Here is a 25,980-nt window from a genome sequence, read left to right as displayed (position 1 = left end):
TAACCAGAGCAGGCAAAAGAACCAGAGAGGAGATGAGGAGCCATTTATTTATGCAGCGAGTTGTAGGGTTGCAAAATTCTGGGAATTTTTAAAAGAGGAAACTTTCCATGGGAATTTTCGGGAATTTATGGGAATTTGGGGAATTTATGGGAATTTTGAGTTTTTTTGCACACTGATGGTTTTTGTCTCTGACCCTTATATTATCTTTGTCGTCAAAATAGACATACTGTTCCATACAAATAAAAACAGGCTTTCAAAACTTTATTTAGGTTATAATTTTGAACTTTATTGAACCCCCACAAAAAAGACCCATCTAAAATAAAATAAAAAGAGCGTCAGCTTATTTAGCCTGTAATTTGTCCTTATTTTGTCCCTTTGAGTCTTCTACTCATGAGTCCTCTGAGTCTTCTACTCCTCATTGCTCCTCCTGATTCTCTGACTCTGGCTCTGACGTGTCCATTTCCTTCTCTGTGTCAGTGTCTAGCTGTGTGGTGGACACTTCTGTATCTGGCTCAATAAGTTGTAGGTTCGCCCGGATAGCCACCAGTTTCTCCACTCTCTTGTTAGTCAGCCTGTTGCGCACCTTTGTATGCGTATTCCCAAAAAGTGACCAGTTTCGTTCAGAGGCTGCTGATGAAGGTGGGATTTGGAGTATCACCGATGCAATAGGTGACAGGGCCTCAGATGCACAAAGTCCCTTCCACCAGGTATGTGCCCTGATATGCTTGCATGATTCCCATATCCCATCCCCATTCCAAAGACCTTGCTTGGTAGAGAACTTTGCCAGACTTCCCAGAACTTTGCCCACGTCCCGATTGAGGTGGCGTGAGAGGGTAGAAACCACACTGTAAGCGCTGTTGATCTGTTCTCCAGAAAGTATTGGTCTCCCAACATGCTTTGGGTCCAGCATGTATGCTGCAGCATGAATCGGCTTGACACAAAATTCTTGACGCGTCTGTATGAATTGAACAATTGCCTTCTCCTCTGCTTTGAGCAGCAGGGATGTGGGTAGGGCAATGCTGATTTGTTCTTTTAAATCAGTAAAAAGCCTGAGAACATCTGACAAGACAGCTGTGGTAAACCACTGTTATTGTTGTTCACCGTTGTTGTTGCACACTGTTGTATCTATGCATGCCTCAGCTGGCTCCACCCACATGCCCAGGTATAAAGGTGACTGCTCTGCAGCCCCCTGCCTTCTTGGAAACCAGTCAACCACGAGAGGCATGCTCTGTTCTTTGTTAATATAAGCCTTTTAGTTACTCTCCTAACTCTCCGTCTTTTATGAGTAATTGATAGCACATCAATTTTATTAACAAAAACAAAATGTCGGCACCAAATGCTGAGCAGCAGGCGCTGCAGCAAACGACGGCACCAAACGCTGAGCAGCAGGCGCTGCTGCATGCCCTCAGACCAACATGCCTGGACCTAGACCCTCAAGAGGCGGGTTCGTCTACCAAGTTCGCACAATGGCTGTGTTGCTTCGAAGCTTACCTGGAAGCCTCAGCCGTGACACTAGAGGGAAACAAACTAAAAATCCTGGCCTCCAAGGTGGGCCACCAAGTCTACACGCTCATCCAGGACGCGACTACCTACGCGGCGGCTATCGATCTGCTAAAAGGACAATACACACGCCCGGTAAATACGGTTTACGCCAGACACCTCCTGAGATCCCGCAAACAGCAGTCCGGGGAATCGGTGGAGGCATTCCTACGGGCACTACAGATACTCGGCCGAGCCTGCGATTGTAAAGAGGTATCGGCCGCGACACACACGGAGGGACTTATCCGAGATGCTTTCGTTGCGGGCCTCAAGTCCGACTACTCCCGGCAGAGACTGTTGGAGAAGGGCGAAATCGACCTGAAGAAGGCAGTATCCCTCGCGCTCTCGCTAGACGCGGCCCACCGGAATATGGATGCATTCTCCCCTAACCGCTCCGCACCGTGGACGCCACAACCTTGGGTCATGGGACCGCCACCCCCGGCACCAACTGCTGCAGCGATGTCCAAGGGCCCAAAATGTTACTTTTGTGGCCAGGCAAAACACCCCAGAGCACGCTGCCCGGCGAAAAACGCTACCTGCGCTGGCTGCGGGAAGAAAGGACACTACGTCAGCGCCTGCAAAGGTAAAACCGCTAACGCCAGCAGCGCCGCGTGTGAACCGTGGGGGCAGCCATCTTGTCCGCCATCTTGGACACCTCCAGCCGCGTGGGGATCGGGATCATGGGCGCAGCCATTTTGTCCGCCATCTTGGACGCCTCCAACTCCAATCGCGGGTGACCCGGACTCAACCACCGCCTCGTCTGACGACCACCGCGACTCGCTCGACCATACGCTGGCCTCCGTGACGCTGGACCAATCTCTCCCTCACCAACTGTCCAGGTCCATGATGGACATTACGGTAAATGGCCGCGCCACTACCTGCCTTTTCGACAGCGGGAGCACGGAGAGCTTTATCCACCCCGACACGGTGCGCAGTTACTCTCTCCCGGTCCTGCCAACGCGCCATCGGATCTCTATGGCTTCCAAATCCCATTCAGCAGACGTCGGTGGCTACTGTGTAGTGACCCTTTCAGTAAGGGGCACAGAATACAAAAATTTTAAACTTCTTGTCCTGCCCCATCTCTGCGCTGCCGTTCTACTGGGGTTAGATTTTCAGTGCCACCTTAAAAGTGTCACATTAGCGTAAGGCGGACCCCTCCCCCCACTCACAGTCTGCAGCCAGCAGCTTTTAAATCACCCGCCGCGCACCATTTGCAGCCTCTCCACGCTTAAAGTCTCTTCCCCCCCCCCCCCCCCCCCCCCCTTGTTCGCTAACCTCACCCGCGACTGTAAGCCCATCGCTACCAAAAGCAGGCGGTACAGTGCCGGGGATAGGAGCTTCATTAAATCCGAAGTAGCAAGACTCCTGAAGGAAGGGATTATTGAGGGTAGCACTAGCCCATGGCGAGCACAAGTGGTGGTAGTGAAGACTGGCGAAAAACAGCGCCTAGTTATTGACTACAGCCAGACGATCAATCGCTACACCCAGTTAGATGCATACCCACTCCCCCGCATATCTGACATGGTCAATCAGATAGCACAATACCGGGTGTTCTCGACGATTGATCTGAAGTCGGCATACCACCAGCTCCCCATCAGGGCTGAGGACCGCCAGTACACAGCTTTTGTAGCTGACGGTCGTCTCTACCACTTCCTCCGAGTCCCCTTCGGCGTCACCAACGGGGTTTCGGTCTTCCAAAGGGAGATGGACCGAATGCTTGACCAGAACGCGCTGCAGGCCACCTTCCCCTATCTAGACAACGTCACCATCTGCGGCCACGACCAGCAGGACCATGACGTTGACCTAGAGAAATTCCTCCGTACGGCCCAGCGGTTGAATCTAACATACAACAAGGACAAATGCATGTTTCGCACCACGCGCCTCGCCATTCTTGGCTGCGTAGTGGAGAACGGAGTCATCGGCCCCGACCCCGACAGAATGCGCCCCCTTATGGAGCTCCCCCTCCCCCACTGCCAAAAAGCACTGAAGAGATGCCTAGGGTTTTTCTCTTACTATGCTCAGTGGGTGCCCAACTATGCGGACAAAGCCAGACCCCTCATCAAGTCCACCTCCTTCCCCCTGACAGCAGAGGCATGTGCAGCCTTCACTCTCATAAAAAGAGATATTGCGAAGGCCACAATGCACGCAGTGGATGAGTCCATCCCTTTCCAAGTGGAGAGCGACGCATCCGACTTCGCCCTAGCTGCAACCCTTAACCAGGCGGGGAGACCCGTGGCCTTTTTCTCAAGGACCCTCCAGGGCCCCGAGATTCGACACTCCTCTGTCGAAAAGGAGGCCCAGGCCATTGTGGAAGCGGTGCGACATTGGAGGCATTACCTGGCCGGAAAATGATTTACCCTGCTCACTGACCAGCGTTCAGTAGCTTTTATGTTTAATAATAAGCAGAGGGGCAAAATCAAGAACGACAAGATCTTGAGGTGGAGAATTGAACTCTCCACCTACAATTACGATATCTTGTACCGGCCCGGGAAACTCAATGAGCCCCCAGATGCCCTATCACGTGGTACATGCGCCAACGCGCAGGTTGATAGACTGCAGACCCTCCACAATGACCTCTGCCACCCGGGGGTCACCAGGTTCTTCCATTTCATCAAATCCCATAACCTGCCCTACTCCATCGAGGAGGTCAGGACCATGACCAGGAATTGCCAAATCTGTGCTGAGTGCAAACCGCATTTTTATAGGCCAGACAGAGCAAGCCTGATCAAGGCCACTCGCCCCTTCGAGCGCCTGAGCGTCGATTTTAAAGGGCCCCTCCCCCCCTCTGACCGCAACGTGTACTTCCTCAACATAATTGATGAGTACTCCCGTTTCCCGTTTGCCATCCCTTGCCCAGACATGACCAGTACCACGGTCATTAAATGTCTGAATGACCTTTTCGCCTTGTTCGGCTTCCCTAGCTATATCCATAGCGACCGGGGCTCATCCTTCATGAGCGACGAACTCCGTCAGTACCTGCTCACGAGAGGTATTGCTACAAGTAGAACCATCAGCTACAACCCCCGGGGGAACGGCCAGGTGGAAAGAGAGAACGCGACGGTTTGGAAGGCCGTCCTCTTAAACTTAAAATCTAAGGGTCTTCCGACCTCTCGCTGGCAGGAGGTCCTCCCTGCGGCGCTCCACTCCATTCGGTCACTGCTTTGTACGGCCACCAATGCCACCCCCCATGAAAAAATGTTCACTTTCCGCAGGAAGTCCACATCGGGGACCTCCCTACCGACATGGCTGACGTCTCCAGGACCCGTCCTACTGCGGAAGCACGTGAGGTCCCATAAAACGGACCCCCTGGTCGAGAGGGTGAGCCTCCTCCACGCCAACCCCCAGTATGCTTATGTGGCGTACCCGGACGGGCGGGAGGACACAGTCTCCATACAAGACCTCGCACCTTCGGGTGCCCCTGAAACACTACCATTGCCATCCACCACTACCCACAACCCAACCCCTGTAGACGGCATGCCGCAGCCCCAGGACCCGTCATTGACCACCCAACCACTCAATGAGACGCCAGATTCAACGTTGGATACTGCACCATCACCGCCGCCACCATGACGATCAGGACGGCATACAAGGCCACCTGATAGACTTACTTACACGAACCTTTAGTACACTTCACCCCGTCGGACTCAATTTTAAACAAGGGGTGAATGTGGTAAACCACTGTTATTGTTGTTCACCGTTGTTGTTGTTGTTGCACACTGTTGTATCTATGCATGCCTCAGCTGGCTCCGCCCCTGGCTCCACCCACATGCTCAGGTATAAAGGTGACTGCTCTGCAGCCCCCTGCCTTCTTGGAAACCAGTCAACCACGAGAGGCATGCTCTGTTCTTTGTTAATAAAAGCCTTTTAGTTACTCTCCTAACTCTCCGTCTTTTATGAGTAATTGATAGCGCATCAACAGCGTCATCTCCTTCAATCTGAGCAATTGCAGATGCTACTGGTGAGAGTAGTTTAAGGCTGCTAACCACTCTCTCCCAAAACACATCATCCAGCAGTATTTTCTTGATGGTGGTTTCCATATCCCCAGACTGGGATATTGCCATTTCTTGCAGCGACTCCTTACCCTCCAGAAGGCTGTTGTACATTATGACAACACCACCCCATCTAGTGTTGTTGGGCAGCTTCAGTGTGGTGTTCTTGTTCTTTGTCATTTGCTTGGAGTTGTAGGTTGCTGCAACTACCTGTTTTCCCCTGACATACTTAACAACTTGCTTGGCTCTCTTGTACAGTGCTTCCATGGTTCTCAAACCCATGTCCTTGAGGAGCAGGTTAAGCCCATGAGCTGCGCACCCAACAGACGTAATACGAGGGTAGGCCTCCTCCACTTGAGCCCAAGCAGCCTTCATATTCGCAGCATTGTCAGTAACTACTGCAAAGACCTTTTGTGATCCAAGATCGTTGGATAAATGCTGCTGCATCTTTGTGGCATTCTTTACATATGGCTTTCTACAGTGTTTGCACATGTACACAGTCTTTCCATCTTTAATGCCTGGGGTAAAATGCTTCCACACATCCGACGGTAAATGTGGCATTGTTCTATGCAGAGAAATAAAGGGCATTCATCTCTGTGTTGAACTGCGGTCGATCAGCACGATTGCAACAGGGTGAGTACATTTTTGCTGATGCTCCATGTGATGGAAGCATGACCTGTACACACACGACGCTACATCACCAATAGTGTATTATTTTGTATATTTTAAATTGAAGGACAACAGAGTTCAACAAGTAACTGGTTTATTTGGTATAAAGTCTGATTTACTTACTGCATCATCACAACATCAGCAGAAAACAAAATGACTTCCCTCAGGCCCCCTAACCTGGATCTTAAAAAAACTATAGCAGTCTTACAGATGCCTGCAGGCCAATCACAATTTGATATGCAAGTATTACAAATAGAGGGAGCTAATCGCTCATCCACTCATCCAACCAATCAGGACACATTTGTTCACAGTCACACACAAAACTTGTAATTATTAAAACAAGCCAAGTAAGAAGATAAACATATATTGATTAAGAAATTCCTTAATAATTAAGATTCCATCTCTGTTAGTAATTTTAAGAGAGGACCTGTGGGGAAAAAAAAGAAAGAAATACAAAAAAAACAATATTATGCTAGCATGTGCTTTTTTGGGCAAAATTCCCAAACTAAACTTCCCGTGGAAAATTTCCGGAAATTTACCGGAAACTTTCCACCCCTTTGCAACCCTAGCGAGTTGTTATGATCTGGAATGCACTGCCTGAAAGGGTGGTGGAGGCAGATCCAATAGTAATATTTAAAAAGGAATTGGATAACTACTTAAAAAAGATACATTTGTAGGGCTATGGGGAAAGAGCGGGTGAGTGGCACTACTTGGATAGCTCTTTCAAAGAGCCGGCACAGGCACGATGGGCCGAATTACCTCCTTCAACATGTGCAATAGAATTATACAGCACAGAAGGAAGCCATTCTGGCCATCCAGTGAGGTCTTCATTGAAAGTCAACAGTTGCGGTCTGATGACACCATTCAGACCCCGACTATATTTTAACTGCTGACAACCGCGTTTGGCGGCCGATATTGGCCTCACCAGGAGCACCAGCCGCAAAGGAGCAGCAGGCACAGCAGAGGTAAGGTCAAAAACGTGAGACAAATTTATCTTTTAGCCGTTTCCTTGTGGGCCAAATACAGCAAGAGCGCATACCAAATGTTTACCACCACCACTTGCCACGGGTCCCTGGCCAGGGTCTTCTGCCCGACTACCGCCCACTGGCCCGCCTGACATCATTGGCGCCGGGTTCGTTTGGGAGTTGGTGCTGGTATATTGAAATGAGACCCCGGAGTTAAATTTTTAAAATTCATTCACGGGATGTGGCCGTCGCTGGCAAGCCACCTCCTTGAACCACTGCAGTCTGCGTGGTGAAGGTACTCCCACAATGCTGTTAGGCAGGTAGTGCCAGGATTTTGACCCAATGATGATATTTTTCCAAGTCAGGATGGTGTGTAACTTGGAGGTGGTGGTGTTCCCATGTGCCTGCTGCCCTTGTCCTTCTAGGTGGTAGAGGTCGCGGGTTTGGGAGGTGCTGTTGGAAAAGCCTTGGCGAGTTGCTGCAGTGCATCTTGTAGATGGTACACACTGCAGCCACGGTACGCCGATGGTGGAGGGAGTGAATGTTTAAGGTGGTGGATGAGGTGCTGATCAAGCAGGCTGCTTTGTCCTGGATGATGTTGAGCTTCTTGAGTTTTGTTGGAGCTGCACTCATCCAGGCAAGTATTCCATCACACTCCTGACTTGTGCCTTGTAGATGGTGGAATGGCTTTGGGGTGTCGGGAGCTGCTGAAAATGGCCCACGCCTCACATCAGCGAGCCTGATGCTCACCTCAACATGTTTGCCCCTTGCCCCCAGTTACAATCAGGGCTTCTGTTTCTATCTACTCTGTCCCATTCTTTCATAATTTTAAACACCTCTATCATATCATCCCATAATCTCATCTGTTTGAATGTAAACAGCCTCAATTTTTGACACCTTTCTTCATGTTTGGATTTCCTCATAGCAGGCAGCATCCAAATGAATCTGTGCTGTACCCTGTCTATTGCCCTATCATCCATCCTATAGTGTGGAGCCCAAAACTACACACACTGCTCCAACTGTGGTCTTACTATTATATAGGTTCACCATTGCATTTTGACTTTTATATTCTGCACCTCTTCCTATAAAATCTAGTATGTCATTAGCTTTCTTTATAGCCTTCTCAAGAATGCCACCGGGTCTGTTCAAAGCTAAGGGGTTGGAGGCTCAAGGAAAGCAAAGGGCATAGCGACAAACAAAAGAAAGCATGTCAAGAAAATTAGGAACTTGTAAGGCCAGTTGGGTCAGAAATGAAAGAGCAAGGCATTAGGGCAGAAAAGGCTCAACACAAAGAAACTAAGATCCCTAAAAATGTGAATAAAGAAGTTGTAGAGATAAGAGCCCTGATTTTGTGAATCTGGCTAAAATAGGATTGTGTTTTCAGGCCAGTTGTGGCAAATTTTCTGATGGAAGTCCTACCCCCTAATTTGACCTATCTACTGGCGTATGAAAAGCTTTCCCATTGAGGTTGGCCTGTAGCACACTTGGCCAGGGTGTGGGAAAGATGGCAATGCAGCAGCTCTTAAAGGGCTGCAGCTCGCCATAAAAGGGGACATTGTGTTGGCGACAGACAATTGGACCAATTGTTCACGATAGCACAACCGACACGTGGGCAACACTGCTCCTTTTGAAGGGTTGACGCTCCTGCTGCCGGAGGTGCTTCAAAGGCGGGTGGCCCGATTTGGGGCTGAAGGCCACCCTCCAGTAAAAGCACAGGTTCCAGATGCATGGAGAGAGGGTACAGTCAACGACATCATCCAGGTCCCTCTACCCGGCTATAAATAAGGAAGGAGTTTGCTGGTATTGGGGAGGGGGGGCAGGCGGGCGGGCGGAGGTGAAGCTAACAGGGGCCTTTAATTTTGCACCACAATTGCTGTGGGACTCGCCACGCACGGCACAAACCTAAGTTGGGAACTCCTGTACCCACTGGGTGGTGCCATTTAACTATGGCCCTTTTGCACGCGTGTTTTCATTGTTCCTAGGCTGCATGGCACACTTTTCTCAGTACCAGTCAAGGATGAGCAAGAAAGTGCTGAGCTAACCAGGCTAAGGTGTATCTCTGCTGTTAGCGGGTGGGTGGGGTGGGGTTCTCCGAGGGATCAACAGCTATATGGATACAGAGATTAACCACGGCCTCATAAGTGTCATCCACCTAGTGTTTCTTCTTCAGATATTACATAGAATGTACAGCAGAAACAGGCCAGTCGGCCCAACTGGTCTATGCCGATGCTTATGCTCCACACGAGCCTCCTCCCACTCTACTTCATCTGACCCTATCAGCATAACCTTCTATTCCTTTCTTGCTCATGTGTTTATCTAGCTTCCCCTTAAATGCATCCAAGCTATTTGCCACAGCTACTCCCTGTGGTAGCGAATTCCACATTCTCGCCACTCTCTGGGCAAAGAAGCTTCTCCTGAATTCCTTATTGGATTTATTAGTGACTGTCTTATATTTATGACCCCTCGTTTTGGACTCCCCCACAAGTGAAACCATCTTCTCTACTTCTAACCTATTGAACCCCTTTCATAAAGTCCTCTATTGGGTCAATAAATCACGCCCAACACTTTGCAATGGAGGGAACTCGGCCACCCGAGGGAGCCTGATGTGGCGGATATCCCCTTGGTGGCCAGGAAGGATCCAGTTGTATAGCAGTTTAATGCCAAGCAGGGAGAGGAATGAAGAGCCAGTGCGCACTGGCTTGTTAGCAGAGAAAAATCAGAAGAAGTGATAAAAAGCTCAAGACAGTAAAGAAAAAATAAACAGGGTGAAGAGCCTGCCTTGGAACAAGGGCGGTGAGCTTGCACTGTGTCGCTTCACTAACAAAACACATCCATATGAAATTCCTCCATGGGACATTTTAACAAAGGTTTAGAATAGAAATAAACAAAGCGCTTACAGCTTTGTTAAAATGAGCAGAGGAACTTCAGATGAGTTGGCGTTGGTCTTCAATATCATACCGGACAATTTCGCCCCACGAGAATCATAGCCTGAACAACAACAATAACTTGTATTTATATAGCGCCTTTCACGTAGTAAAACATCCCAAGGCGCTTCACAGGAGTATTATAAGACAACAAATTTGACACCGAGCCACATAAGGAGAAATTAGGGCAAAGAGGTAGGTTTTAAGGAGCATCTTAAAGGAGGAAAGAGAGGTAGCGAGACGGACAGGCTTAGGCAGGGAATTCCAGAGCTTTAGGGCCTAGGCAACAGAAGGCACGGCCACCAATGATTGAGCGATTATAATCAGGGATGCTCAAGAGGGCAGAATTAGAGGAGCGCAGATATCTCGCGGGGGGGGGGGGGGTTGGTGGCGGGGGTTGTGGGGCTGAAGGAGATTACAGAGATAGGAAGGGGCGAGGCATGGAGGGATTTGAAAACAAGGATGAGAATTTTGAAATTGAGGCGTTGCTTAACCGAGAGTCAGTGAGCACAGGGGTGATGGATGAACAGGACTTGGTGTGAGTTAGGACACGGGCAGCCAAATTTTGCTTACATAGGGTAGAACGTGGGAGGCCGGCCAGGAGTGCTTTGGAATAGTCAAGTCTAGAGGTAACAAAGGCCTGAACCTTTGGACCTGAAATAACAGAGAGAGCAGAGTGCAGGACTGGGGTGGAATTCCTTCTTCTAACAAATATGTAAGAAACGCGACATGTGACCTTGCGGGAACAAGCAGCTTTGAATCTGAGGATGTGATTGTTTTTCTAGCGAATTGTTAATTATGGGGGAAAACAGGCATTCTCCCATTTGTCATTAAAACAGGAATTACAATAGAAAATGTAATAGAAAGTTAACTATTTCATTCCTTTTGCCAGTAATCTGAGTAAACTACTATTAAAATAAACTTACTGAATTAGTTACAGGTTAACTGGAAATCTCATGGAATTGTAGAATTTTACAGCACAGAAGGAGGCCATTCGACCCATCGTGCCTGTGCCGGCTCTTTGAAAGAGCTCTCCAATTAGTCCCACTGCCCTGCTCTTTCCCCCTAGCCCTGCAAATTTTTCCCTTTCAAGTACTTATCCAATTCCCTTTTGAAAGTTATTGTTACATCTCCTTCCACCACCCTTTCAGGCAGTGTATTCCAGATCATAATTTTTGTAATGCATAAGAAGTCTTTTCCTCATGTCGCCCCTGGTTCTTTTGCCAATTACGTTAAATCTGTGACCTCTGGCTACTGACCCTTCTGCCACTGGAAACAGTTTCTCTCTGTACTTTTGCTACAAAGAAACTACCCTCATTAGGTTTGTATGCAGGCGGCTATGCCACTGTGCCACAAGGTTGTGCCCTTATACTTAGGATCGTAAGACAGTTACAGACGCTTTATCAATCTTATCTACAGGAAACATCTACAGCGCAGCATGGTACCATGATAGATTTACTGGCGACCAGTCCTCTCTTATTGATTTGCTTGCCGGGTTATGACATGTGATGGCAGACGGTGGCTTTCTCACTGCTTAGTCCTCGGCGTTAGAAATTAATTGCTGTGCTTTGGAGGAGACGTTAAACCGACATGCCACCTTGCCGATTCCGGCGGTTCTGCTGCGCCTTAAAGATCTTGTCAAACTATTCGACAACAAGCAGGGAGTTTCCCAGCGTCCTGCCCAACAATTTCTCCTCAACTGACGCCACCAAACCCTGGATCAACTGAGGATGTTGGTTATGCAACAGTAACACGGTATCACATGGCAGATTGCTAGAGAACATTAAGGGGTGTGGAATTCGGGGAATGATAGCAAACTGGATTCAGTACTGTGTGCAGACCGGGCTCCACACGATAGGAAGGGAATCGAGGCTTTAGACAGCGCACAATGCAGGTTCACTCGGATGCTGCCTGCTATAAGGAAATCTAAATACGAAGAATAAATTGATTTTTTTCATCAGTGCAATGCAGATTACAAGGCGGTACGATCGAAGTGTTTAAAATTGTAAAGGGAGGCGACAGAGTAGATAGAAGCAGACTGTTCCCAGCAGTTGAGGAGTCAAGAACGAAGGGGCCATAGAGACAAGACTAAATGTAAGAGATTTAGAACGGAGGGCAGGAGAAACTACATTACACAGACAGTGGCGAGGTTGTGGAATTCACTTCCAGGGTTGGCGGTTGAAGCAGAAAAATGTCAACCTTCAAGATTCGATTGGAAAGGTGGATGAAGGAAAAGGGAATGAAAGGCTATGGGAGGAGGGTGGGCAAATTGATGAGGACTGTTTGCTTGGGTGGAGGGTAAATGATGACCCGGACCAGTTGGGCCGAATGGCCTGTTTACCTTCTGTATATCATTCATGTAAGGAACATACTTCAGGTAGTGGTGGGAGTCAGTGCTCGTTTTACTTCATTACAGCAAAGAAAGTTGTAATGAGGATTTCAGAATTATGAGAGTTTTAGTGAAGGAAGGGCATGAATTTGAAATCATTACCAAAAGAATAAAGTGAGGGTTAGGAACATTCTTATGCAGAGAGTTGTGAGGACATGGCAGCCACGTTACGCCAGTGGTGGAGGGAGTGAAGGTTTAAGGTGGTGGATGGGGTGCCAATCAAACGGGCTGCTTTGTCCTGGATGTCAAGCTTCTTGAGTGTTGTTGGTGCTGCACTCATCCAGGCAAGTGGAGAGTATTCCATCACACTCCTTACTTGTGCCTTGTAGATGGTGGAAAGGCTTTGGGGAGTCAGGAGGTGAGACACTCGCCGCAGAATACCTAGCCTCTGACCTGCTCTTGTTGCCACAGTATTTATGTGGCTGGTCCAGTTAAGTTTCTGGTCAATGGTGACCCCCCAGGATGTTGATGGTGGGGGATTCGGTGACGGTAATGCCATTGAATGTCAAGGGGCAGTGGTTAGACTCTCGCTTGTTGGAGATAGTCATTGCCTAACACTTCTGTGGTGCGAATGTTTCCTGCCACTTATCAGCCCAAGCCTGAACGTCGTCAAGGTCTTGTTGCATGCAGGCATGGACTGCTTCATTATCTGAGGAGTTGTGAATGGCACTGAAGACTGTGCAGTCATCAGTGAACATCCCCATTTCTGACCTTATGTTGGAGGGAAGGTCATTGATGAAGCAGCTGAAGATGGTTGGGCCTAGGACACTGCCCTGAGGAACTCCTGCAGTGATGTCCAGGGGCTGTGATGATTGACCTTCAATCACCACAACCATCTTCCTTTGTGCTCGTACAATAGCAAAATACTGCAGATGCTGGAAATCCGAAATAACAACAGAAAATGCTGGAAAAACTCAGCAGGCCAGGCAACATCCATGGAGAGAAATTAGAGTCGACGTTTCGGGTGAACCCTTTTTCCTTTGTGCTAGGTATGACTCCAGCCACTGGAGAGTTTCCCCCCCGATTCCCATTGACTTCAGTTTTACTAGGGCTCCTTGATGCCACACTTGGTCAAATGCTGCCTTGATGTCAAGGGCAGTCATTCTCGCCTCACCTCTGGAATTCAGCTCCTTTGTCCATGTTTGGACCAAGGCTGGAATGCGGTCGGGAGCCGAGTGGTCTTGGCGGAACCCAAACTAGGCACCAGTGAGCAGGTTATTGGTGAGTAAGTGCCGCTTGATAGCACTGTCGATGACACCTTCCATCACTTTGCTGATGATTGAGAGTAGACTGATGGGGCGGTAATTGGCCAGATTGGATTTGTCCTGCTTTTTGTGGACAGGACATACCTGGGCAGTTTTCCACATTGTCGGATAGATGCCAGTGTTGCAGCTGTACTGGAACAGCTCGGCTAGAGGCGCGGCTAGTTCTGGAGCACAAGTCTTCAGCACGATAGCCAGGATGTTGTCGGGGCCCATAGCCTTTGCTGTATCCAGTGCACTCAGCCGTTTCTTGATATCATGCAGAGTGAATTGAATTGGCTGAAGACTGGCTTCTGTGATGGTGGAGATCTCAGGAGTAGGCCGATATGGATCATCCACTTGGCACTTCTGGCTGAAGATGGTTGTAAATGCTTCAGCCTTGTCTTTTGCACTCACGTTCTGGGCTCCACCATCATTAGTTGTTTAATGGTCCACCACCATTCACGACTGGATGTGGCAGGACTACAGAGCTTTGATCTGATCCGTTGGTTGTGGGATCACTTAGCCCTGTCTATAGCATGCTGCTTCTGCCGTTTAGCATGCATGTAGTCCTGTGTTGCAGCTTCCCAGGTTGGCACCTCATTTTAGGTACGCCTGGTGCTGCTCCTGGCATGCCCTTCTACACTCCTTATTGAACCAGGGTTGGTCCCCTGGCTTGATGGTAATGGTAACGTGAGGGATATGCCGGGCCATGAGGTTACAGATTGTGGTGCAATACAATTCTGCTGCTACTGATGGCCCACAGTGCCTCATGGATGCCCAGTTTTGAGCTGCTAGATCTGTTCTGAATCTATCCTATTTAGCACAGTGGTAGTGCCACACAACACGATGGAGGGTGTCCTCAGTGTGAAGACTATCTTGTAGACTAGCATCTACAAGATGCACTGCAGCAACTCGATGTGCCAACCTGGGGAAGCTACAACACACGACTACATGCATGCTAAACAGTGGAATCGGCATGCTATAGACAGAGCTAGGCGATCCCACAACGAACGGATTAGATCAAAGCTCTGCAGTCCTGTCACATCCAGTTGTGAATGGTGGTGGATCATTAAACAAATGACGGGAAGAGGAGGCGCCATCAACATTCCCATCCTCTATGATGGTAGAGCCCAGCCCATGAGTGCAAAAGACAAGGCTGAAGTGTTTGCAACCATCTTCAGCCAGATGTGCCGAGTGGATGATCCATCTCAGCCTCCTCCTGAGATCCCCACCATCACAGAAGCCAGTCTTCAGCCAATTCGATTCACTCCACGTTATATCAAGAAACGGCTGAGCACACTGGATACAGCAAAAGCTATGGACCCCGACAACATCCCAGCTATCGTGCTGAAGGCTTGTGTTCCAGAACTTGGCACCAGACCTCATTACAGCCTTGGTCCAAACATGGACAAAAGAGCTGAATTCCAGAGGTGAGGTGAGAGTGACTGCCCTTGACATCAAGGCAGCACTTGACTGAGTGTGGCCTCAAGGAGTCTTAGTAAAATTGAAGTCAATGGGAACCAGGGGGAAAAACTCTGGCCAGGACATCGCTGCAGGAGTTCCTCAGGGCAGTGTCCTCAGCCCAACCAAATTCAGCTGCTTCATCAATGAACTACCATCCATCATAAGGTCAGAAGTGGGGATGTTCACTGAAGATTGCATAGTGTTCAGTTCCATTCACAACTCCTCAGACAATGAAGCAGTCCATGCTGAATCCCCCAACATCAACATCCTGGGGGGCACCATTGACCAGAAACTTAACTGGACCAGCCACATAAATACTGTGGCAACAACAGCAGGCCAGAGACTAGGGCCTAGAAATTCGGTGGGCTGCGCCACTAGTTAGCACCCAAAGAGGGCACTTAGTGGGTTTAGCGCCACTGGCCACGCCTCCCGCGAAATTTAGCGGGGCGCTAATGGCGGCGCTAGCCGTTAGCGCTACGCCGCCACAGATGACGTCATCGGTGTGCGCAGCGCCCGGCTACTGCCCCGATCGCGAAATTTGGTAGCGCCCCCTGCTGTAACGCCGGTCGCAATTTGCAACGGTTCAGGGGGGCCTACCTACGGCGGTAGAGGTACGGGGCGGCCTTTTTTTTGCTGGCCGCCTGCCAGCACCTCTTCGCGCAGCCGTCCCCGGCCTCCTGAGCCCCCCACCCCCCGCGTTGTGCCGGCTGTCTCCCAAGAGCCCGGCACTTCTCCTCAGTGCCGGGCTCTTTTGCCAGCACTCGCGATCTTAGATCGCGCTGCAGCAGGCCCCTCCCCTTTAAGAAGGGGAGGAAGGCCTGCAGTACCGCAGCGTGTGGCGCTGCGGCACGTTGCGCTGCGAACTTCAGTTGCAGCGTCCCAAGACAGATGCGGGGCGCCTCGAGTAGCGCCGCGCTTCCATTTGGGGTGCTCAAACTGAATTTCCGGCAGGCGCTCGCGACTCCTTCCGGGGCGGTACTTCCGGTGCTCTGGCGAGACTGGCGCCCCAAATAGGGTGCCACCAAATTTCTAGGCCTAGGTATTCTGCGGCGAGTGTCGCACCTCCTGACTCCCCAAAGCCTTTCCACCATCTACAAGACACAAGTCAGGAGTGTAATGGAATACTCTCCACTTGCCTGGATGAGTGCAGCACCAACAGCACTCAAGAAGCTCGACACCATCCTGGAGAAAGCAGCCCGCTTCATTGGCACCCCATCCACCACCTTAAACATTCACTCCCTCCACCACTGGCGTACTGTGGCTGCAGTGTGTACCATCTACAGGATGCACTGCAGCAACTCACCAAGGTTTCTTCTACAGCACCTCCCAAACCCGCGACCTCTACCACCTAGAAGGACAAGGGACGCAGGCACATGGGAACACCACCACCTCCAAGTTCCCTCCAAGTCACGCACCATCCTGACTTAGAAATATATCGCCGATCCTTCATCATCGCTGGGCCAAAATCCTGGAACTCCCTCCCTAACAGCACTGTGGGAGTACCTTCACCACACGGACTGCAGCGGTTCAAGAAGGTGGCTCACCACCACCTTCTCGAGGGCAATTAGGGATGGACAATAAATGCTGGCCTTGCCAGCGACGCCCACATTCCAGGAACGAATAAAAAAAACAGGGTCCCGCTTACAGCACACCAGCTTTGTGCAGGGGGTCAACACTGCAAGAGAGGTCCTCTACCCCCAGGGGCAAGGAGGCCCTCCAGATGTGGGACCAGATCACTGAGGCCTTCACTGCCAGCAGTATCGCCCACATGACCTGCCTCTACTGCCCAAAGAAGCTTCATGACCTCAGACCAGTGGTCAAGGTCAGTGAAGGCATCTTCAAAAGCCGTCTCCTACCAACTGCAGCACTGGCCTCGCGCACTGCTCAATGCACGACCCCCCCAATCACTCACCTACCAACAATCTGTATTAATTACAAGGCACATCTCCCATTCCTAGCCTCACCTCACCCCCTTGGAGGAGACGATGCTGGCCATTCTTGGCAGGGGCATGGCTGAGCCCTTGGCCAGCGGCGGGGCTGAAAGGATACAAGACGCGGGTATCCTCATACGTTATCCTCCTTCTGGCATGCACCTCTTGCTTTCCCGCCCTCCCCTCACCACAACTCCACACTTGTGCCTTCCTCATTTCACACACCCAAGAAATACAGCCTGCCCAGCCAGTGGATGACCAAGAGAACGCTCTCATGGTCAGTAACAGAGGGAAGATAAGGTGTGGAACTAATGTTGAAAAGGGATTTGGGGTTGTGTTCACTGGTACCAGAGGCAGATGATTCCATCCCAGATATCCTGGCCAGAAAGGGGCTGTCTGGGTTGCATCCTTCCCTCTGCATCCTCCTCCCCTGCTTCCTCAGCTTCTGTGTCCTCCTCTTCCCTCTGTGAGCGGATGCTGTAAATCTGAAATAAAAGCAGATAATGGCCCATAAATTCGGGTTGGGGGCTTCCCGCGGGTGCAAGCCCCCGACCTGCACTTACCTAGCGCGCCGGCCGTTGTGCTGTGGGCCCGCATGGGATTCCGATCCTGGGCCTGCTCCAACTGCCGGCGCGCAGTGCTTGCGTATCCCAGGGGCGCAGTTAGTTCGAAGCGTCCCCGGGATCATGTGGGCCATGGAGAGCCAATGGTAGCAGGGAATGCTTCATTCATAAGTTTGACAGGCCCTATAAATACTATAAGCCCCAAAACATCACTAAATCTTCAAATAATTTTTTTTTAATCCACATTTTTAAAATAAACTATAAATTACATGAAATAACTATTTAAAACAATAATTAAAATTTTTGGAAAAAATAATTTTATTTTCTAACGGGGCTAAAAATAAACTTACCTTTCTTTAAAGTATTTAAAAATAATAAACCTGTGGAAAAAATGTTTTAATTTTAATTAATTCACCACTTACCTTGTAAAAAGCAGGCCTTGCGACTGCTTTTTACATGTCTAACTCCTGGAGACTTGCCTTCCCGGGAAAAGCGGCAAAAAAACCGTAAGTTCGATGCGCACGCGCTGCCGCTCCTGCGCACACGTTCCACCTCTTAACCCCTTCTTTCAGGGGAACGGAAGTGCCGGTTTCCCCTCGCATGCGCAGTGCATGCACAAAACTGGCACTTCCATTGGGCCTACGGGTGAGTACCCCATGTGTACTCACCCGTGGAGACCCGAATTTCTGGGCCATTGGAAATACTCAGCAGGTCAGGCAACATCTCGACCTGGAGACGTGTACTCTGTTTCTCGCTCCACAGATGCTGCCTGACTTGCTGAGTATTTCCAGCATTTTGTGTCACCCTGCACACTTTTATAAAAAAAAACTTTTAACCTGTATTGCAACAAACTCCTACTTCAGTAAAATAAAAAAATCCAGTCTGGCTCCCCCGAGGCCTGGGCTCCCCGAGGTTGTGAAAGGCGCTATATAAATGCAAGTCTTTCTTTATGCAAGTATACTGCTCCACAGATGGTTGTTTATCAGTTGCCATCGATACACTTGCAGGAAAACCATATTATGAAACCAGGTTGTGAGGGGAGGAGTTGATTTAAGTTCTGACGAATGTCAGCTGTGTGATAAGGCGCGACAGATTGAATGATGATATTTCTCCTATTTTTGCTATGTGATTGTGTCTACATGAATGTGATCTGCTGTTTCAATCTCTCTGAATACAGGGCCCCCTAACTGCACACGGGTGTGGTGGAACACTGTGTTCAGAGTCTTGGGGAAAGGTTTTTTCCTGCGCAAAATATGTAACAAAATCATAAGTCCTAAATGGAACATCATAATTCCCCCACCCCATCACCACTACTGAACATGAATGGCATTGTACCTGGGCTCACGGTCACGCTCTACTATCTACGCAACATACTTCCATCAAAAAAAAGTTAATTAGCCCCCTTCAGTTGCCAGTTTCAGATAGATTTGTTTCTCTTATTAAAATGTTTAAAGGCATTATATGGCGCAAACATCATGGCTAAAGGCCTCCGTAACTGAGGGAATCGCTGAAATGCCGAATTCACTGTTTCACAATGTTATAAACCCATCATTTCTAAACATATAGAAATCCCATGGGTGGCATGTTATTATTCTAGTGTTAAGTCTCTTCTTCTTCTTCTTCTTCGGCAGTCCCTCGGAACCGAGGATGACTTGCTTCCACATTAAAAATGAGTTTGCAGGTGACTGATGAGTTCAATGCAGGACCTACAGTCTCTGTCACAGGTGGGGCAGACGCTGGTTGAAGGGGCGGGTGGGTGGGGTGCTTGGGTTGACGTGCGCTCCTTGCGCTGCCTGCGCTTGGCTTCCGCTTGCTTCCGGCAAAGAGACTCGAGGTGTTCGGCGCCTTCCCGGATGCTTCTCCTCCACTTTGTGCAGTCTTGGGCCAGGGATTCCCAGGTGTCAATGGGGATGTTACACTTTTTCAAGGAGGCTTTGGGGGTGTTCTTGAAGCATTTCCTCTGCCCACCTGGTTAAGTGTTAAGTCTGATCTTAGGATGACATTAGAGTCGGGGTGTATAACCTTTGTAGTTAGGTAGCAGGCTGGCTGTGGCACTGAGTGACTTCACCTCCATCTGAGTGATGCTTCACTTTCCCTTCTGTGACAGGTCTGAGGTCATGGATGTTTTTCCTTTGGTCAACTTTCCTTGACCTTTTAGCCATCCTTGGATATACTGTTGCCTGTTACACTGTAGCTAACCTAAACACGGCAATCATGGAGAGAAGTTAACTCTGTAGTTAGAGTCACAGCTGCTTCCCTGTTACACTGTACGTTTTCTGTTTCTTTTTAACTAATGCTAACAGTTATAGTACTCTTTATATTTTCCAAGTTTAATTTGATGTCTAGCAAATTACCCTTTCCAATACATTTTCTATCTTCCAAAATCTTTCTTCTTTGCATTCTTAGCCTTCTTCCAATGCCCTGCTTAAATGTTTGAAAACCTTAGCTAAGTAATACCTGATGTTAAATGCGTTGAGCTACTATATATTTTTTAATTTATTAGTTCCTGGGATGTGGGCGTCGCTGGCAAGGCCAGCATTTATTGCCCATCCCTAGTTGCCCTTGAGAAGGTGGTGGTGAGCCGCCGCCTTGAACCGCTGCGGTCCGTGTGGTGAAGGTACTCCCACAGTGCTGACTTTGTTGTAGCGGTTTGTTACAACTGAGTGGCTTGCTCGGCCATTTCAGAGGGCAGTCAAGAGTCAACCACATTGTTGTGGGTCTGGAGTCACATATAGGCCAGACCGGGTAAGGACGGCAGATTTCCTTCCCTAAAGGACATTAATGAACCAGATGGGTTTTTACCACAATCCGGTAGTTTCATGGTCACCATTACTAGCTTTTTAATTCCGGATTTATTTAATTGAATTTACATCCCCCAGCTGCCGTGGTGGGATTTGAACCGGATTAATAGTCCAGTAACATAACCACGATGCTACCGTACCTTTTCCTATACTGGACATCACCTCCGTGTTAAGGCCATATTCAGTGACGTGAACTATTTTTAAAAAGGTGGCTTTGATATTGTAAAGCTTGCTTCTGTCAAATCTTTCAGCATGTGGGGGTTTTTAGTAAGAAAGCATACTATATTGATAACGCCATCTGGAGGGTCCAATATGCAGTACCATCAGCTATAAGGCTCTCTCTGGCTTCTTGTTTCCAACCAAAGCCCAAGGGCATTCAACCCAAAGAAGAGAAGTTGACCTTTATTTGGGCAACACCACCTCCTTCTCTCTGTAGAATAGTCATGCCAGCTGAACACAAATCACACAGCGAAATTAACTCTCTGGGTGGACACACTACAGTTTGCCTCAACCCAAACTTCAGAAGGATATGCAGGAAACTTTTTTATCCGGCACCGAGGGGACTGGCATGGTGCCGGTTTATCAAAAAGTCCGGATTACAGAGAAGTATAGTAAAAGGTACGAGAGCCCGTACACAGCAACAGACCCAGGCTTCCCTGTTGCTTAGCAACAGGTGCAGGAACACCGGCCACAAGTTCCAAGCGTCCCTGTTGCTTAGCAACAGGTGCAGGAACCCCGGTTACACAGCCACAGATCCAGGAACGGCCACTAATATGAAGTAAAACTTACCTGAACCTACTCCTGAATTTTGCCGGTTAACAGAGATTTCCGGTTATTTAGGTGCCAGTAAATCGAGTTTCCTGTACTTGCCATAGAGGGAGTGCAACGAAGGTTCACGAGATTCATTCCTGGGATGGCGGGACTGTCGTATGAGAAGAGATTGAGTAAACTAGGCCTGTAGTCACTTGGATTCAGAAAAATGAGAGGGGATCTCATTGAAGCATATAAAATTATTACAGGGCTGGATAGGATGGATGCTGGGAGAATGTTTCCCTTGGCTGGGGAGTCTAGAACCAGGGGCCACAGCCTCAAGATAAAGGGTAGGCCAGTCAGGACTGAGATGAGAAGAAATGTCTTCACACAGAGGGTGGTGAATCTTTGGAATTCTCTACCCCAGAGAGCTGTGGAGGCTCAGTCATTGGGTATATTCATAAACAGAAGTCGATAGATTTCTGACTAGTAAGGGCATCAAGGGATATGGCGATAGGGCCGGTGAATGGAGTTGAGGCAGAAGATCAGCCATGATCTCATTGAATGGCGGAGCAGGCTCGAAGGGCCGAATGGCCTACTCCTGCTCCTATTTCTTATGTTCTTAAGTACCCTCTACATTCTACTGAGGGAATGCTACATTGACGGAGGCGCCATCTTTTGAATGAGACATGAAACCGAGATCTCATTTGCTTGTTCAGATGGACGTTAAAGATCCCATGGCACTACTCAAACTAGATGAGGGAGTTCTCTGAGTCCTGGCCGGCATTCATCCCTTAACCAACACCACAAAAGTAGATTAATTAGTCATTCTGAAAGATTTGGCAGAAACAATCTTTATAATATCAAAGCCATCCTTTTAAAAATAGTTCATGCGCATTGTTGTTTGTCGAATCTTACAGTGTGCAAATTGGATGCCATGTTTGTCTACATAACAACACTGACTGCACTTCAAAATTAACTATAGAATTATAGAATGATACAGCGCAGAAGGAGGCCATTCGGCCCATCGTGCCTGTGCCGGCTCTTTGAAAGAGCTCTCCAATTAGTCTCACTCCCCTGCTCTTTCCCCATAGCCCTGCAATTTTTTCCCCTTCAAGTATTTATCTAATTCCTTTTTAAAAGTTACTGTTGAATCTGCTTCCAGCGCCCTTTCAGGCAGCGCATTCCAGATCACAACAACTCGCTGCGTAAATAATATTCTCCTCATCGCACCAATTATCTTAAATCTGTGTCCTCTGATGACCAACTCTTCTGCCACTGGAAACAGTTTATCCTTATTTACTCTATCAAAACCCGTTCATGATTTTGAACACTTCTATTAAATCACCCCTTAACCCTCCCTGCTCTGAGAACAATCACAGCTTCGTCAGTCTCTCCATGTAACTGAAGTCCTGCATCCCTGGTACCATTCTAATAAATCTCCTCTTCGCCTCCTTTTGAAATGAAAATGTCAAAGTGTTGCAATAGAGGATTAAAGAAAAACTTGCAGTTAGATATCGCATTATCACGTCACCGGGAAACATCTCAAAATGCGTGTTTCACAGAGGCTACAATCTTGAAGGGGATGCAGGAACAGAGAGTACACAAATCTGTGAAGGTGCCATCACAAGTTGAGAAGGCTGTTAAAAAAGAATATGGGATCCATGGCTTTATAAACAGACGCATTGTGGACAAAAGCAAGGAGGTTATGCTAAACCTTTATAAATAATTTTCCACACCAGCCAATCTTACGGCCTTTCTGAGTGAGACCAACAATTTAGTGTCAGTTGCTGAGCTTTGTGATGGGAACCGAAAGCCACTGGAAATGGAGTTGAGACTAATTAAATTCATATCATTTAATGGGCAACAGAGACAAGACCCTATCATTTCCTCAGTGTGTGATGGATTGAGTCCAAGTTCTGGAGGGTGAGAGGAATGTGTGCAAACCACACTGTATCACCTGGTCCATCACCCCAATTGTTTATGAATTGCCCAGCCGTACGATTACCAGGGTTCCTATATTGTGACCTAGAGTGTGAGCCACACACCAGATTGAATCAATTGTATTCAAAAGACTGAGGAAAATGGTTAGGAAATGTCCAGAATAGCACTAATCTTCGTGTAACAATGACAAGTAGTCAGGGCCATACCAAGTATCATTGTTATCACTGAATGCATACAAGATGTTTACTCAGTCCAACTGTCCCTGGAATCAGGATCTATCTTGAAATGGTGGCCAGCTTCCAGTTCTATCTCATGGTCATGAGCAACATACTTACAGGAATGAAGAACGGATCATTCATAGTTAGTTTGACTGATGCTAAGAAGAGTCAGTTCCACTCGTCACAGCCAGGTTTGTTGGTACAACTGTAACCAACGATGAGCATTTGAAATCCTGGTAAAGTCCTTACAGCACAGTTCATGATTTCTGCAGGTACCCTACATGCTAACACATGCCAGGCATCATCAAATACACAACACTCAAAGGATTTTCTTGAGTTGTAATCTTGGTTTGTGGACACAGACCTCAGTTGGTCAATTAAAAAAAAAAGTCCTAAAGCAGCGTGGTGACATAGGGCGGTGCCAGATAACGTTGGTGCTCCAATACACTTGGTCATCAAGCCCTAATATAAGGGTTGGCTGCTGTGATTCTCCACCTACCAAGCTTTCAACCCATGGTGATACAATTGGAGGTACTGAGCAGAGGCTGGGCACTTTTCCAGAGGAAAATACCAAGGGCAGTCATCTTAAGCTGTTCAGTTTATGAATACTACTAAGTTCGTTGCTGCTCTGAACTTTCCTCCCTTCTCCTAAGCTCCAAATAGCTTGTTGTAGGCGGTGGGGATGCTGCATTTGGCCTCACCCTGCTGGTTTAGGAAAGAGGAAAGTTCAGCCAGTGTTTCGACTCCTGATCACCACTGATGGAAAGCAGGCCACCGTGGATGTTGCGTGAGGGCAGAATCGGCCTTGGCCGTGATGCCTCTCACAGTCCTATAACTACCTGTGCTTGCAGAGGATCAGTGGCCCCTTTGGTAAGCTGCCTGTCAAACTGGAGTGCAGCATGAGTCGGGACAGAAGGAGTGAAAGGGGAAAAATTATTGGGGGGAATAATTTCCTTGTGCAAAGGTCCATAGCAGCAACAATGAAAACAAACCTATTCCAAATGAGGAGTTTTGACTGGTTAATCCAATACAGTTATCAGTTAAGTAAATCTCAATTTGTTTTTGCATGTCTTTATGCTACCAGATGGTGTGAACTACACTCCTCCAGCCTGCAAATGTAAACAGTGCTATGACAACGCATATCGACATGGTCCCTTTCCTCCACACGCAAGATATAACCAAGATATATCCGTGAGAGAGGTGTCACCCACTCAACCATGTGGGTATGGAGTGGTTAACTCTCCCTCTCTGTACTTTTCAAGATATCCTTTTAGTGGAGGAATGCAAGGCAACTGCATCCAAGGTCCACCTGGAGCACAGGTATTTGGGTGAGTACAGTTACTGAAATTTCACTTGGTCACTCCATGTTTCTTATCTCTTTATCTGTATGTTTCCTGCCTCTGTGTTTCTCTGTTTACTCTCTTTCTGTGTGTGTGTGTGGGGTGTGTGTGGTGTGTGTGTGTGCGCGCGCACATGCGCTTCTTTATCTAAGTTTCCTGTCTCTCTGTCTCACTCTGTCTCTCTGTGGCTCTTTCAGTCTCTCATTCTCCCTTTGATAGTCTCACAGACACTAGTTGGTGTCCTGGACACATGTCTTTGGTATATTTAACTTGGTTGTGTGTGTGTGTGCGCGCGCATTAAATTGAATGGCACAATTACATTGACCAAAACCACTTGGCACCTTAGATTTGGAACTTAATCTGTGAGACATGGCTAGCACCTTTCAGTGCCTAAAAGCACTGGAGATTCCAAGCATTTTTTTTTCCTTTTTCAACCCTGTCCTCTCCTGAAGGTACTGACTCCTGGTGGAGTGTGGCTTCCCTGGCACCACTCAGCCTACAATACTTTGGCCAAGGCGCCATTCCTCGTGCATGAACCCAGACAGTGAACACTGTCACCCTTTCGAACTGTGAAGGGCATCACAGCTAGGCTTGATGGTATATGGCGCGCCATCGAAGAGCAGAACCCCGAGTGATATTTTTTCCTCCTCCTTGTCCAGGGCTCCTGAAGCCAGCTGTAATGTCCCTGCTGCACCCCAACTGTTATCAGCTAACTCAGCACTCTCTGAAGGTTGAACCTAGGCCCTTCCTAGTCTGCCTGACACAATTACATGCGGCCTTTACCGGCTGAGCCACCATGGGGGGGCTGTGAAAGCTGCTTTCAGCATACTTCATGGTATAATTACATAAGATATTCCTGGTAAATTACTGTAAAATTTAGATTGTCCATTACCTCGGATCTAAACCAATCTCTTACTTTAACTGTCGCAATTTTGCTTTAGAAATGTGACACAAGCGCTTCCTGTGTTTAGGAGATAACCGAACATGAATCTTATTTTACAGGATTTTGTAGCAATGAAAAAGTTAGTTTGATTCCGGAGTGCAGTGTGTTCTGCACATGTTATCACAGATGTTGTTATGTAAAAGCTCTGGTGTGGAGATGCCGGAGTTGGACTGGGGTGGACAAATGTAAGAAGTCACACAACACCAGGTTATAGTCCAACAGCTTTATTTGAAATCACAAGCTTTCGGAGCGCTGCTCCTTCGTCAGGTGAAGTGGAGAAATGCATAAAGACACAGCTTATATAGTC

The 25,980-nt window shown here is 48.3% G+C and overlaps 1 protein-coding gene across 2 annotated transcripts in view; it reads left to right on the top strand.

Moving 5' to 3' along the window:
* The window catches only part of traf3ip2a (TRAF3 interacting protein 2a), a 92,893-nt gene that overhangs the window by 39,169 nt on the left and 27,744 nt on the right, over positions 1-25,980 (top strand). For both annotated transcript variants that reach the window (XM_085997825.1, XM_085997826.1), the window contains exon 3: positions 24,475-24,718. In XM_085997825.1, the coding sequence (XP_085853951.1) occupies positions 24,475-24,718 (244 nt within the window). The remainder of the gene's footprint in view (positions 1-24,474; positions 24,719-25,980) is intronic.

The sequence above is a fragment of the Somniosus microcephalus genome, chromosome 9 (genome assembly GCF_052327205.1).
Source record: "Somniosus microcephalus isolate GS21.2 chromosome 9, FLI_Smic_1.0, whole genome shotgun sequence".
NCBI classification, from domain to species: Eukaryota; Metazoa; Chordata; class Chondrichthyes; order Squaliformes; family Somniosidae; genus Somniosus; species Somniosus microcephalus.
The sequence above is the reverse complement of the archived record's forward strand: the minus strand, read 5'-3'. Positions and strand labels throughout refer to the sequence as shown.